This window comes from Poromitra crassiceps (genome assembly GCF_964638095.1).
Source record: "Poromitra crassiceps genome assembly, chromosome: 5".
Classification (NCBI taxonomy): Eukaryota; Metazoa; Chordata; class Actinopteri; order Beryciformes; family Melamphaidae; genus Poromitra; species Poromitra crassiceps.
The window spans coordinates 18,031,386-18,045,290 of record NC_139642.1 but is presented as its reverse complement, the minus strand read 5'-3'; the positions used below and the strand labels follow the sequence as shown (position 1 = coordinate 18,045,290).

Here is a 13,905-nt window from a genome sequence, read left to right as displayed (position 1 = left end):
TCTCAAACCAATCTAACTGCAGTTTAAATACTGCAAGCATGTAAATACGCTACACTATAGCAAGATCAAAGTGAAAAGAATGTTCTAAACGCATCAGCTAGAAAAATATAGCCTATCCCTATATGATGAGATTAATTAGATTGGTGAAAGTTTGTCCAGAAAGATATAGTTTTCTCTCCCCTGCTGCAGGTAGGATGATGCACATAAATATAGCCTACATTATGTAAAGTCATTGCAGAAATGTGTTTTTATTGTAAAACTAAATGTGAAGTATTTTTTTTTATTTTTATTTAGCCTTTATTTATACAGGGAAGCACTTGAGAGCGAGCTCTCATTTCCAAGAGCGCCCTGTTACAAAAGAACATATACAGAAGTTACAGACAGACAAGATTACAATATTCACACTCAAAAACACGAGCATTCCTCCTGAAGAGTGCTCTGTGAGAGCGCTTTGAAGGCTTCAAAGGAGACAAAGTGGTCCAATTTCAATGTGTTCTGAAGACTGTTCCATTTGTCTGGGGCATAATAAGAAAAGGCAGTCTTACCTTGCTCCGACCTCACACGCGGAGTAAACAGTCTGATGTGAGAACGTGAGCGTGTTTGATGACTTATGTTGATATGGGTGAGGAGTGAGGACAGGTACAAGGGGAGCTTTCCGGTTAGAGCTTTATAAATGAACAATAAGCAGTGTTGCTCTCTTCGAATCGTCAGGGAGGGCCAGCCCACCTTATTATATAAAGTGCAGTGATGAGTACGAAAGCCGTCACCTGTGATGAAACGCAGAGCACTGTGATATACTGCGTCTAGCGGCTTCAAAATGGAGGGGGAGGCGTGCATATATAAGATGTCTCCATAATCGAAAACCGACATTATTAGTGACTGTACTAAAGATTTCCTAGTAGAAAGTGAGAAACAGGATTTGTTCCTATACAAAGTAGGGCCAAGTTATTGGAGCAGACATCACAGTATAGCACATGACAGTAGAAGCGCGTTACACTGTCACTTATCTAAATCACGTTAAATCGACGAGGGATATATATAGGCCCAGGATGACATATATGTTTCACATAGGGTTGTGTTTGGATTTCGCATTTTATTTTGTCCAATATTGAAATGTTCTACAATAGCATGTTGTGGGAACATGACACATTATTTAGATATATTTCCATGTACCTTTCTATCTATTTAGGCTAATTTCAATGCGATTTATTATCGAAATGGATAAGCCCAATGCATGCTGGGAGATTTCACATGTCTGGCTGTTGCAGAGAAGGCAGGCAGTGAATGTTTGCCCACAATGATCTCGTTCCTTCACTGCACAGGTAGGATGATGCAATAGCCTCTGAATGTCACGGCTCAGTCAAAACTGTCATGTTAGAAAAAACTGTCATGTTGTTAAAATATGTACGTAGAACAACTTATTTTTTCTGAGAGAGAGAGAGAACCGGCAAACTTTTTTTCAAGCAGTCCGTATTGTGCTTGTCAGACTGATGAGTAAGAGAGAGGGAGTGACACAGAGAGAAGGGACAGAGGAAAGGGCAGAGGAGCGCTCCGCGCAACCAACGCACTGAATAGGCCTGGTTTTCAAAAGCGCAAAGCGCTAAATTTACGCCAGGTGGGAAGATATCATTAGGCCGGTATTTAAGGCCGAAACGCCCATTCTCGCCCATTCAGGGAGTGTGCCACGCCCATTTCGCCTAAAGCGCATTTGGCAGCCTAAAGCCATGTTGATATCTTCCCGAGGCAGGCGCAAGGCACGTTTTTTTGCGCTTAAGGCCCGTTTTAGCGCCGAAGGCCTGTGGGAGAATAGGGCCCATAGTATTGGTTATTTTCGTGTTGAGATGACAAGTTTTGCACTGTGTTTCAAAGTGATAATAATAACAATAATAATAATAATCATAATAATCATAATAATAACAATAATAATAATAATAATTAATAATAAGTTCAGTGTTTCTGCCTGTGTTGCTGTCTGTTGTAGTGTAATTGTAAAATTACCTAAAGGGAGAGCAGGTCACCAATGACATCACTACAGTATAAACCTAATGTTAATTTAAAATGAGATATTCCTCTAAATATGGTTAAAAATCATCCAAACTTCCAAAAAAACTTAATTTTTTTTACTCCCTTCCTGCTTTTGTCCCCTTAACTCATTGGCTGCCAGCCACTTCTGGAAAACGGATACTCCCAGTGCCAGCCCTTTCAGAGCGTTTTCAGTGATTTCTCAAGACCCACAGAATATTGTGTGATATTACTATGTAAACACTGAACACGCCCAAAGAACGATGAGACTCTCTTGTATCATCAGCAAAAAAAGTTTATTGATATCATTGTCCGTTCTTTAGTTATCAGCAGTAGAAGATAGGTTGTTTTTACCAAAAACAGACGTGTCAAACTAGAAGCTGAGATAACGAGCCTTTTGTGAAATGAAGCATTTCAAGCACATCACTGACTCTGAAGCTAATATTTTCTGATGTAGTGACACCTCAAAAATAATTTCCTTCAATAAAACAGCGAAAACAAAGGAATTTTGATAGCAAAATAATATTTTTTAGCTGCAACCAGCAGCGCTGGCCCCTGCGTGCGCAGACCCTACACCTTCTTGCTGGTCTTGATTTACTGCTGGTGGGCATCAGATATTCTAGCTTGTGTTTGCCAATCTGTCCATCGAGCCTGCTGTCTGGGTCGGTGTTGTATGCTGCCCTGCGTGCCCCACCCCCCTCAACTGCAAACCCCTCCTCCGTGGGAGTGTCTCTGGTGGCTCTCTGCTGCGTTTGCTCTGCACTGAAAAGTGCGCTACACCCAGCTTTTTCCACAGCACTCCGCCGTTTTTGTCGCCGGCTCCCAGCGCTTCCAGCTGAGAATAATGTAACTTTTCAGAAAGACGCTGGTGTCGGGTGCTGCTTTTCTGGCAACTAATCATGTTAGTGTATTAACTTGTTAGCAACTAATCATGTGGAGGGGCTATCGCAGCGGAGACGGAGGGGCTCAATTGTGGGAGCAGATTGGCTGCTGTTCACAGGCACAGCTAACGTTATGCTTCATGCATATCGATGCATACCGATGCGGTTTCCGTTTCCCCATGAATTCTTCTCTGTTTTTTCCTCACCTTTCTCTAATCTGGAGAGCACTGTCGCCCCCTAATGGGTCCGTAAAATAGCTTATACACCTTCAACATCCCCCATATTTTTACAGGAGATGCATCAGGCTTTGATCCACGTCCCACCGTCAAAATCGCAATTGACGACTTTAGTCGTCATTGGCACTCAATGAGTTAATTGCAAACTCGTTCCGGCGCCACTGACCAAAGCCACACACACGTGAAATCTCCAAGCATGCATTGAGGCTAATACATTTCGACAAGAAATAGCAACCAAATCAGCCTAAATAGGCTAAGTGGTAGATATAAATAATATGTATGTTAACACAAGATGCAATTCTGGAACATTTCAATATTGGACAAAATAAAACATAAAAATGAAAACACAAGCCTATGTGAAACATATATGTAATCCAGGTGGTATATATATCCCTCGCAAATTTAACGTGATATAGATGAGTGATAGCACACGGTTCTACTGTGATGTCCGCTCCAATAAGACTTGGCTTACTTCACATGTACTTTTACAATTTAAACACATTCATGCAATGACTTTACATAATGTAGGCTATATTTATGTGCATCATTTAGCCTGTGCAGCAGGTCGTCTACAAGTTATAAAACTACCCGCCCTGAATGAGCCGAGTGGGGGTGCTTGTTCACTATTGTGAAAGTTATGTTTACAACATAAAGATGTGGAAATGGATGCTATCAGGAATGTCACCGATAGTTAACGTTCTATATTGTAGGCTACAGGGAGACCGCATCAGCCCTGAACAGATCTGTATTTGCCTGGCTGTAGGTTGAATAGACCCTTCTCACGGGGGGGACTGCCCCCTAGTCCGATACCTCACGAGTCCGATACCTCACGAGTCCGACACCTCATGGTTTTGGGTTAGGGTCTGGGGGAGGTTAGGTTTAGGCGTGGGGGTGGGAGAGGTTAGGTTTTGGGTTAGGGTCTGGGGGAGGTTAGGTTTAGGCGTGGGGGTGGGAGAGGTTAGGTTTTGGGTTAGGCTCTGGGGGAAGTTAGCCTCTTTTTTCGGACTCGTGAGGTGTCGGACTCGTGAGGTATCGGACTCGTGCCATGGCACCCTCACGGGGGCCATTTTGGGTCGAAAAGGCAGGGTAAACACAGGTGCAAGCAAAACACTAATGAGGGTTTCCAACATCCATGATTGGAATTTGGAAAGCCTCATTAGTGTTTTGCTTGCACCTGTGTTTACCCTGCCTTTTCGACCCAAAATGGCCCCCGTGAGAAGGGTCTATTGTTTTATTCAGGCTATGATCTGTGATGTGCTGAGATATCCAAATTGGCATGAAGAGATGACAGCATGCAGCCAAAACCCGGACATGGATCGAGTGGATCGGAGCTTCGAAAGGAAGAATGTGATTGAGTAACTGCACTTCTCCAATCAGCATGTCGTGCATAATTCTACGCTTAAAAGGCGTGGTTATAATGCTTAAGGCCGCGTGTAGCGCCGACACGAAAATATCGAGTGCGCCGGTCCACGACCAGTAATATGAGCTGCGCCGGTTTGAATCGAGCGACAGGGAGAAACAGAAATATCTCAGTGTGAACACAGCTTAAATGAGGGCCTCGCTGATTTTAGAAAACTAGAGATTACTTTTAAATCTTTCATTTAGGATCACTAAATACTTATAATTTGTTAGCAAACCAAGCTTGTTCAGAATCTTTTTTAGGGTGATTATCTTTGAATGTTGCTTTTAGGAGTATAACTCAAATAAGCGTATCTTCTTCAACTAATTTCAGATTTCAATGCATGAGACATCATTTGAAAGGTTACAATCTGCACTTTCACAATCTGTAAAAAAAAAAAAAAAAGTAAAGTAAAGTCAATTACCTTGACCTACTTGTTACCCCAAAACACCAGTCACATTTATTATCAGTATGATGTAACCATAAAGGTACTTTTATTCAACTGACTTTTATTCAACTGTTTTAAATATGCATCTCTCTTTTAGGAAAATAGAATACTTAATAAAGATTGGCAATGAGAAAGAGGTGGCGACCTATGGGAAAGCTCCCGAGGAACTAATTCAGAAATTGAAGCAACATGCTGGGGATGGATTCTTCAATCAGTGGAAAAACAAGGTAACTGAGAAATAAGTTATAACTGTTGCTGCATCTCAATCTGTAGGCCTCAAAGCCACTTCATCATCACTTTTGCTGCTATTCCAGTTCCCACCAGCGTTGGTTGAGAAGATGGATGGCAACAAGAAGAGCTACCCTGACGACAACCCACTGGCATTACTGCGCTTCATACGCAACCTTCTTGAGCACTAGTAAGTTAGACTGAGATTACTGTAAATGATACACAACACAATAACCTTAAAATGTCACAGGAAAGCCATCTTTATACATTTGTGAATTCTGAAACTAGAAATCCTTGTGGTTTTATGCCTCCACCTGCGATATCTGTGGTCAGAGGCATTGGGCCCTATCTTCACAAAAGCTGTAATTTAGCGTTTGAGCTCGTTTGCACACAATGCAAATTGGGGGCGTGCACAAGTGCATTCCTGTTATAATTGTACTGGACATAGGCGTGCCACTTGCCAAATCGGGCGTTTCAGCGCAAAAAATGTGGAATAGATGGCGTTATCCTATGGTCAGCAGCGTGCAATTACTTTGCGCTAAGAGCTTTTAAAAGCAGCTCTTACACGCTAAATACCCGCCTGTGCTTGAGCGCACCATCATCTCCGTGCTGCGCAGTGCAGTGCAGAGTAAAATTGATTTTAGATATGTCATTACGCACGGATGTGCCACGCCAGGACATCAAATTCTGCTGCTAAAATTGTGTATTAGCAGATAATTCAGTGAGGCAATCAACTATACCTCACTGAGAAACTTTTATCACATCGCAAAGAGGGAAATTAATTGAGAAAACTTGTTGGACAATGGACATATATAGGCTATTCAGTTCACCTTCACCTATCCCATAACCCGGAGGGTCGTTGGCACCACAGACGATCTGTCAACAAGCTCTCTCCATCTCTCTCTGTCCTCGGCACAAGTGAGTCCACTCTATTACGCATGGAGAGAATTACAGCATATTGCATGCCTCGCGCAAACGGCGATCGCAAGACGGGAATGTGATTGGTTTGGATTGATGTAATGCCCAGGTATTGCCTGGCCACACCTGTGAATAATTCTAGTGCTTAAGACCGCCCAAATCCCATTTGCGCTGGCATTTTGGGGGCGCAGATGATTTGGCTCAGCTCTAATTTGCGCCTGCGGCACGTGCCGTGAACATTTCCGCATCCCCGCCGAGAATTAGAAAACAGGGAGGTCACGTCTACCCAGACAATTATATCACTTTTAACAGTTATATTTCTGTATAAATCATTACAATATGCTCCCGTGAGGTGGGGATGCATTTAGCTGCTGCTGGGCGGGGGAGCAAAACTCTGCACAACACCTGGACACTAGCACAAGGCAGACTGCTATCTTGCCTGCCTTAAGGCACGTGCAAACAGGTGCGCAAGCGCAAATAGGGGATATCGCCTGTACCAAGATAGGGCCCATTATGTTTTCAGGTTGTGCATACATACATCCGTCCCATGGTCATTAACGCCATACCTCACTACTATAATAAGGCGGCGGGGGGGCGTCAAGAATGAACTGATTTGATTTTGGTGGTCAAAGGTCAAAGTTCAAGCTCACTGTGATCTCACGACCGTCCGTTCCATGCTCGTTAACACAAAATCGCAGGAACGCTTTGAGTGAATTTCTTCAAATTTGGCTCAAACATCCACATGGACTAAAGGATGAACTGATTAGATTTTCGTGGTCAAAGTTCAAGGTCATTGTGACCTCATGTCCATCCATTCCATAAAGGATTAGGGCGGGGCCATAGCTAGGGATAGGAAGGTCATGGGAGTGGCTAGGGGGATGTGGGTGGTGGGACGGTAGGGTTAGGGGTACGACTATTTTCCATGTTGAAAACGATTAGCCGTGTGCTTGAGGTACCCCAGAACATTACCTAAAGTGCCATAAGGCTGAATGGCCACACCAATGTGCTGTGGGCTTCAAGGTATTTGTGCTTGTATGAGTCTGGACAGACATGGATGTAGACTGCAACTTGTTGGCGGAGGCATACAACCGCAAGAAGGTTATTTCTATTTTATTGAAGTCGGTGGACCATTCTTTTGACATCAATAGCTACAGTATAACTTTCAAAGCTCAGGTAGGTTTGACCCCCAGTTATATCTCTGACCTCATAACCCCCCATGAGAACAGGGGACCTCTAGTCATTCTAAAGACCGAAGGAGACTTTGGAACCAGAGGACCTCCTCTTTGGAACTGCCGTCCAAACCATTCTGAGAGATTGATGAATTGAGTGTCCATTACTTAGGAATAACTTTCTCTCTCTGTTTGCAGTCGTGAGGATGCAGCCAAGATTGATCTGATGTCACTATTTCCCGATCTCTTCGGATGTGTTTACAAGTTTGCCAAAGACCAAGGCTGGAATTCAATAAGGCCCAACCTGGTAGACATGTTTAAAACAGAAGACTTGAGGTGAGTTGGACTAAAAGCACTTTCAAAAATTAAGTCCAGTACCCAGGCAGAGACAAATGACATGAGTTTTAATTGTTATAAACAGGTCCCACTGTAAGGCTTCAACAATGTAGTGCAGGAAAACAGCATATTATCTCTGTAACTATTCAGTCTCATAAGGTTTTGCATGTAATGAGGCTTACTATTTTTTGTTTGTTTGGCCTGTAGCACTATCTATGTAGAAACATCTCTACCAAGGAGTGAGCCTGAGAAAAACTACTACTATGTAGCATCATGCCCATAGACCCTGGGGGTACCATGGGGGTACCGGATACAAATACAGTATCAGGAAATCACAATTAGTGTTTTTTTTCCCTCACTCTCTCAGTACAAATACAAATATTTTAAACAAGTATTTGTTTGGAGGAATTAAAAAAAGAAAAAGTGTCAAATAGCACGGAGGGATTCTCCCGTGCAGGGTCTCCCAGAACGGAGCCCATTTCTGTGTGATGGGAGCCCACATGACATGTCGTGTTGGCAAAGATCCCTCGACTCTACGGCCCCTCACTGTGGAATTGAATGGGCGGCATTAGCTGCTGTTCACATTGAGCTCTCAGGCCGAAATATTATATATACAGTATATATATATATATATATATATATATAAATATATATATATATATATTCTATCCAGAATGTGCTGCTCGCTATAAGACTCTTCCTCTTCATCCTCTTCATTATTTTCCTATTCTCCCTATTACTCATCTTTCAGGGACCAGCCTGCCACTTCAAGAAAGAGAAGAAGGGAAGAAGATCTAGACTCAAGTCTTGTTCCTCCGTCCTTACATGATGGTGAACCAGACTTTAAAATGGAGATGCATGCACCCAGCAGGCCCGGCGTTGGGCCAGGCCCCAACATTACTTCCTCTTTCCTTCCACAAGACACCTTCCAGCAATGTTCTTCTCCTAAACCCCGGTCAGGGGAAATGTATGTTGATAGTTATCACCAGCAGAGACAGGTCACAGCCGGCAACCCCTCAACCACAGACACCCAACCAGCCCTTTCTCACCACCACCTCCAGGACTCCCCCACCAACACTGAAGAAATGCCTGCAGAAGATGCATGCAAGGAACATATGTCAGAAATTGAGCCAGCAGGCAGCCACGATGCTCCAGAGGAAATGTTACCACAGGCCACAGCTGATCTCCTTTTACAAGACAGCTATGAGAGGTTTACACCTATTATTGATGTTGAAAATGAGCAAACCTTTACATTCCAGGGAACCTCCCCAGGCCTGTACCAGTGCAGCATGACAGGTCTAGTGTTTAACATGGAGGGAGACGGAGATGTGGTGTACAGGATTGTCCCATGGAAACAGAGGCTAGCAGGGCATAACAAGAAGCCTGCAGGGCCGCTGTTTCACATAAAATGCAACCAGCAATCTGTCCGTCAACTTCATCTCCCACACTGTGAGATCCACTCTACAGGTGGATGTGCATTCTTGTCAGTTGTCCATGTGACAGATGAGATAACTGAGTTCATCGGTCCCCATAAGATAACAGAAACTCATGTTATTATAAACATCACTGGATTTTGTGAACTTGGCATTGTCACGGAGGAAAACTCCCCCCCTGTCCCGATCCGGGCGTTGGTGTTGCTGTTCTATAAACCCCCAGTTGATCTCAGATCTGTGCTCAATGTGTTGTTGCTTCCTGTAAACATTGTGCTCATTGATGTGCAGCACACAAGGAAGGTGAGTGTTGGAGATGAGAGCTATATAGAAGTATGCTCAAACTGTGAACTACACCCAAAGCATGAGTACACATTGTCCACTTCTCCTGAAGATGACTCAAGAATAACAACACAACCAAAAAAGGCCAAATTCAACAGTGAAATCTACCACAACTACATCCCCACATTCCGGGTGAATTTCAAAGCAATCATTGAAGATATCAGTCTCTTTCTGAAAAACAGTGACAATCAGTGTGTATGGGAATCGAAAGATTGTCATTTGTCACATGCCGTAAAAAGGCAGGTTCAGAATGGTTCAAGTCTCCCTTCAAACGAGAGGCTGTTGTCAGGCATACGGAGCCAATTAATCAACAGAGTATCAGTACCTGTGCTCAAATCTCTGCTGGACAAGCTTTTAGAGAAAACCGTGATAATTCAGGCTGAGTTGGATTCAGCAAATCAAATAAAGGAGAAAAGTGACATGGCACGTTTTGTCATCGACACAGTAAAGAATAAAGGGGAAGCTGCGAGTACAGTGATGATCGCATTTCTCCGTGAGCAAGACTCTTACCTTAGTGAGACTCTTGGATTAAGTTGAAAGAACAAACGACAAAGTACAGAATGTTGATCTGGTGGTTACAGAAAATATTGTCCTGTAACTTTCCTGCAACAGCCAATCTATCCCCCCTGACAAAGTGCCCTTGAGCAAGGCATTGAACCTAGACACCGCTCAACCATGTGCTCTGTGTATCTGTAAATGTGTGTGTTTGTGTCCACACACACACACACACACATGAGGTGTAGAGAATAAATAGTCCATTGCACTTGGCTTTGATTATGGGGATTGTAATTTACTTTAATTTGTTTGATACAGCTTTTAAAGCACTGGGATCTAATTGGTATGTGTGACTATAGACCAATTATACGACTACGTCACAATGACAATAAAGCAAGCTGCGTGCGCAACGTGTAGGCAGAAAACCGTCAGCCCAGCATTCACAGACAGTGAAAAAGCCCCGCTGTCAGGACTGCTCTATGCCCATCTGCAACACACAGTTATATTTTAGTTTTAAAATGCAGTTCTCGGCTTACTACCACAGCTTATCGCCTAGTGATAAGCAATGTTATGCATCGAAATTAACGTTGTTTAATGGGATATGTCTTACAGACCCATACGCACTGGCGCTGTCAATTGGCCAAGCCTAGTCATACATATCGTGCATTCCTTTATAACTGGGGATAGCGTAGATAATTATTCTGTAACTTGCAAAGATATATTGTTATGTTGATAATGCACACAACTCAATAATGACATTATGTAACGTTACTTGGTCGTTAACTAACCGAGCGATGTGGCTGAGCAGCCTACAGTTTCAGGCAGCTTACCTGATTATGAAGAGCACTGCAAAGTCGGGCATTTTTAACGATTTCCTCTTTCGGCTTGCAACCAAAGACACCTACGGTTAGCATTAAAAGCAAGGACTAAAGTTTTACCGAATCCCGTCAACTCATACTGCTTTTATGCTAACCGTAGGTGTCTTTGGTTGCAAGCCGAAAGAGGAAATCGTTAAAAATGCCCGACTTTGCAGTGCTCGCTCATTTCATATCAGGTCAACTGTACAACCCGTTCTCACTCTGAGCGCGTCGCATATTGACGCTTTGTCCTGTCCCTTGTGCGTCGCTTGTTACTAACATGGTACCCTTGAGCGACACATGAAACGACTTGGGCTTTCCGACTAAACTCAATGCAAACCCATGGAAGTCATCTATGACGCTTATGGCAACTGCTCCCCTATTAGCCTAACTGCTCCACCATTAGTCAACTTCTCGCCCATTAGGGTCTGGAGGAGCTAACCTCTCCCAGACCCTAACCCTAAACCTAACCTCTCCCACCCCATGCCTAAACCTAACCTCTCCCAGACCCTAACCCTAACCCTAACCTCTCCCACCCCATGCCTAAACCTAACCTCCCCCAGACCCTAAACCTAACCTCTCCCACCTCCCACGCCTAAACCTAACCTCCCCCCAGACGCTAATGGTGAGCAGTTGACTAATGGGCGAGCAGTTAGGCTGATGGGGGAGCAGTTGCCATAAGCGTCAAAGTTGACTTCTATGGGTTTGCATTGAGTTTAGTCGGAAAGCCCAAGTCGTTTCATGGGTCGCTCAAGGGTACCATGTTAGTAACAAGTGGCGCATAAGGGACGGGACAAAGCGTCAGTATGCTACGTGGTCGGAGTGAGAACGTGTTGAACTGTAGTAGGCTGCTAGTAACAGCCACATCGCTCGGTTAGTTAACAACCAAGTAACGTTAAATAATGTCATTATTGAGTTGAACTGATTGGAACGAGGACATCATTAAAAATGCCCAACTTTGTAGTGCTCTTCATAATCAGGTAAGCTGCCTGTAGCTGTAGGCTGCTCAGCCACATCGCTCGGTTAGTTAACGACCAAGTAACGTTACATAATGTCATTATTGAGTTGTGTGCATTATCAACATAACAATATATCTTTGCAAGTTACAGAATAATTATCTACGCTATCCCCAGTTATAAAGGAATGCACGATATGTATTGCCGGCCACTACGCTTGGCCAATTGACAGCGCCAGTGCGTATGGGTCTGTAAGACATATCCCATTAAACAACGTTAATTTCGATGCATAACATTGCTTATCACTAGGCGATAAGCTGTGGTAGTAAGCCGAGAACTGCATTTTAAAACTAAAATATAACTGTGTGTTGCAGATGGGCATAGAGCAGTCCTGACAGCGGGGCTTTTTCACTGTCTGTGAATGCTGGGCTGACGGTTTTCTGCCTACACGTTGCGCGCGCAGCTCAATGTTGACAAGCTGTATAAGGGGTCTATTGTCACAAAAAACATCACTAGGATCTTTATAACTAGGTGGATCCATACATGTGAAATATATTGTATCAACACATGAAGATTTCCAATTACATCTTATTAAGTGCTTCTATATCCTTTCTTTTTGCTGTATTTTATAATCCTGCCAATGACATCCCAATCTTCCCTTTCAGATTTGTATTTTGTTTCTCTTGCAATTTATTTAACATATTTATTGCTAATTGTTAGTCTATAGACTTCATTGACAATGTAATACATCCCATAAGTACTGTAGTCGGTGGATCAACATATTCATGCTATTCCCAATGTTCTATTTTTATTCCCTCTGAAATTTTGGACTCTTGTTACTTCTACATACTTTGAGCTAGAGACTTCCCTCCAACTTTAAGTTGTAAAAACAATGTAGGCTACAATTATTTCAGAAGATGTGTGAAAGTATTCCAATTTGTGATACTGTACTGTTTTTTAATGAAATAGTTGCATAGTATACCGGCTTAAAAAAATGAATATGCTCTTTATACTTTTTAAAATATTGTTTTTTATCTGAATTTGTGCTATAGAAATGACTGACAGAATGAGTGAGTGAATAGTGGATGGTGGTCAATGTGAGAACATGTTACAAGCAGAAGAAAACACACTTCCTGATGCTTTAGTTAGTCCATACATTTTCATGCACATTTACATGTACTTTTCCAGCTATATTGTATATAATTACAACCGTTTTTCACCAGAGTAGCTGACTGTGCTGTTACAAAGTTCGACTTAATGTTTGACATTATCTGAATGAGATTGACCAAGTGTTTACTGGATTTAGATTTTTTTCACCATTGCCACTTTACAGACCTACTATTGTATTTTGTATTCTATATACTGTATAAATCCCTCTTTGCAAATGAATATGATCTATTCTTATGACCCAAAATGCAGATATGTTTGTTAAAATGTTGTTTTTTACATTGCTCTGTTCTTCAACTTAATTCAAATTGAAATTTAGGATAGAGAGGACAATATGCACTGGAGTGAAAAATATGAGCCACATCATGCTCTGCTCTGTCACGCCTGGTATAGATTACTACATTTACTTATCACATGTACATTATTATACCCTGTAATTATGTGTTACACAATATTTGATTCAATATTTGGGTTAGGAATTATTTTACCTCCATTTGTCATTAACAATGTCATCTCTATCTCCTATTCATTGGTTCCCAACCTTTTTCTGTCCCCTTGCTGTTTTGCCATGCCAATAGTACCCCCTCACTCATTCATGTTCTTTGCGCCACAAAGAAAAACACTGTGGCTGCAGTGGATCCGCAGACGTACAAGTAAATCCATAGAAAATATATTTGTCACTGAACTGCTGGTGTTTGGGTTTGGCTTCTTTTTCCTTTTGTTACCGGGCTCCCTTCAACCTGAATCTGGAGTGACAGCAACTGGGACGTTTGAGCCATTTATTCACGTTTGCTAGCTAGTTGGATGGTGCTAATTTTCACATGTGTTTATGAAATGTCTTTTTTTTTTTTTATCATTTTGGAAATAAAATTGTAACTGCCAATCTTTCCATGTACCCCCAAGCTGCTCAAGTATAGCCTGGGTAAACCCAGCCTCCACGTGACCTGCTCTCAGACCTGAGAGTAGGTCGTACCCCTAAAATACCCCTATTTTCCATGTTGAAAACGAGGGGTCATCCCTA

General features: G+C 42.6%; 2 protein-coding genes across 2 annotated transcripts in view; one reads left to right on the top strand and one right to left on the bottom strand.

Annotated features, from left to right (window-relative positions):
• The window catches only part of LOC310776358 (fibroblast growth factor 12-like), a gene marked incomplete at both ends in the record, with an annotated part of 210,047 nt that overhangs the window by 123,395 nt on the left and 72,747 nt on the right, over window positions 1-13,905 (bottom strand). The window lies entirely within an intron of this gene.
• LOC310777348 (uncharacterized protein) overlaps window positions 1-13,905 on the top strand; it is a gene marked incomplete at its 3' end in the record, with an annotated part of 34,215 nt that overhangs the window by 5,140 nt on the left and 15,170 nt on the right. The window contains exons 2-6 of the mRNA XM_083637683.1: window positions 5,084-5,213; window positions 5,301-5,404; window positions 7,500-7,637; window positions 8,389-9,086; window positions 9,359-9,370. Coding sequence (XP_083493809.1) covers window positions 5,084-5,213; window positions 5,301-5,404; window positions 7,500-7,637; window positions 8,389-9,086; window positions 9,359-9,370 — 1,082 coding nt within the window. The remainder of the gene's footprint in view (window positions 1-5,083; window positions 5,214-5,300; window positions 5,405-7,499; window positions 7,638-8,388; window positions 9,087-9,358; window positions 9,371-13,905) is intronic.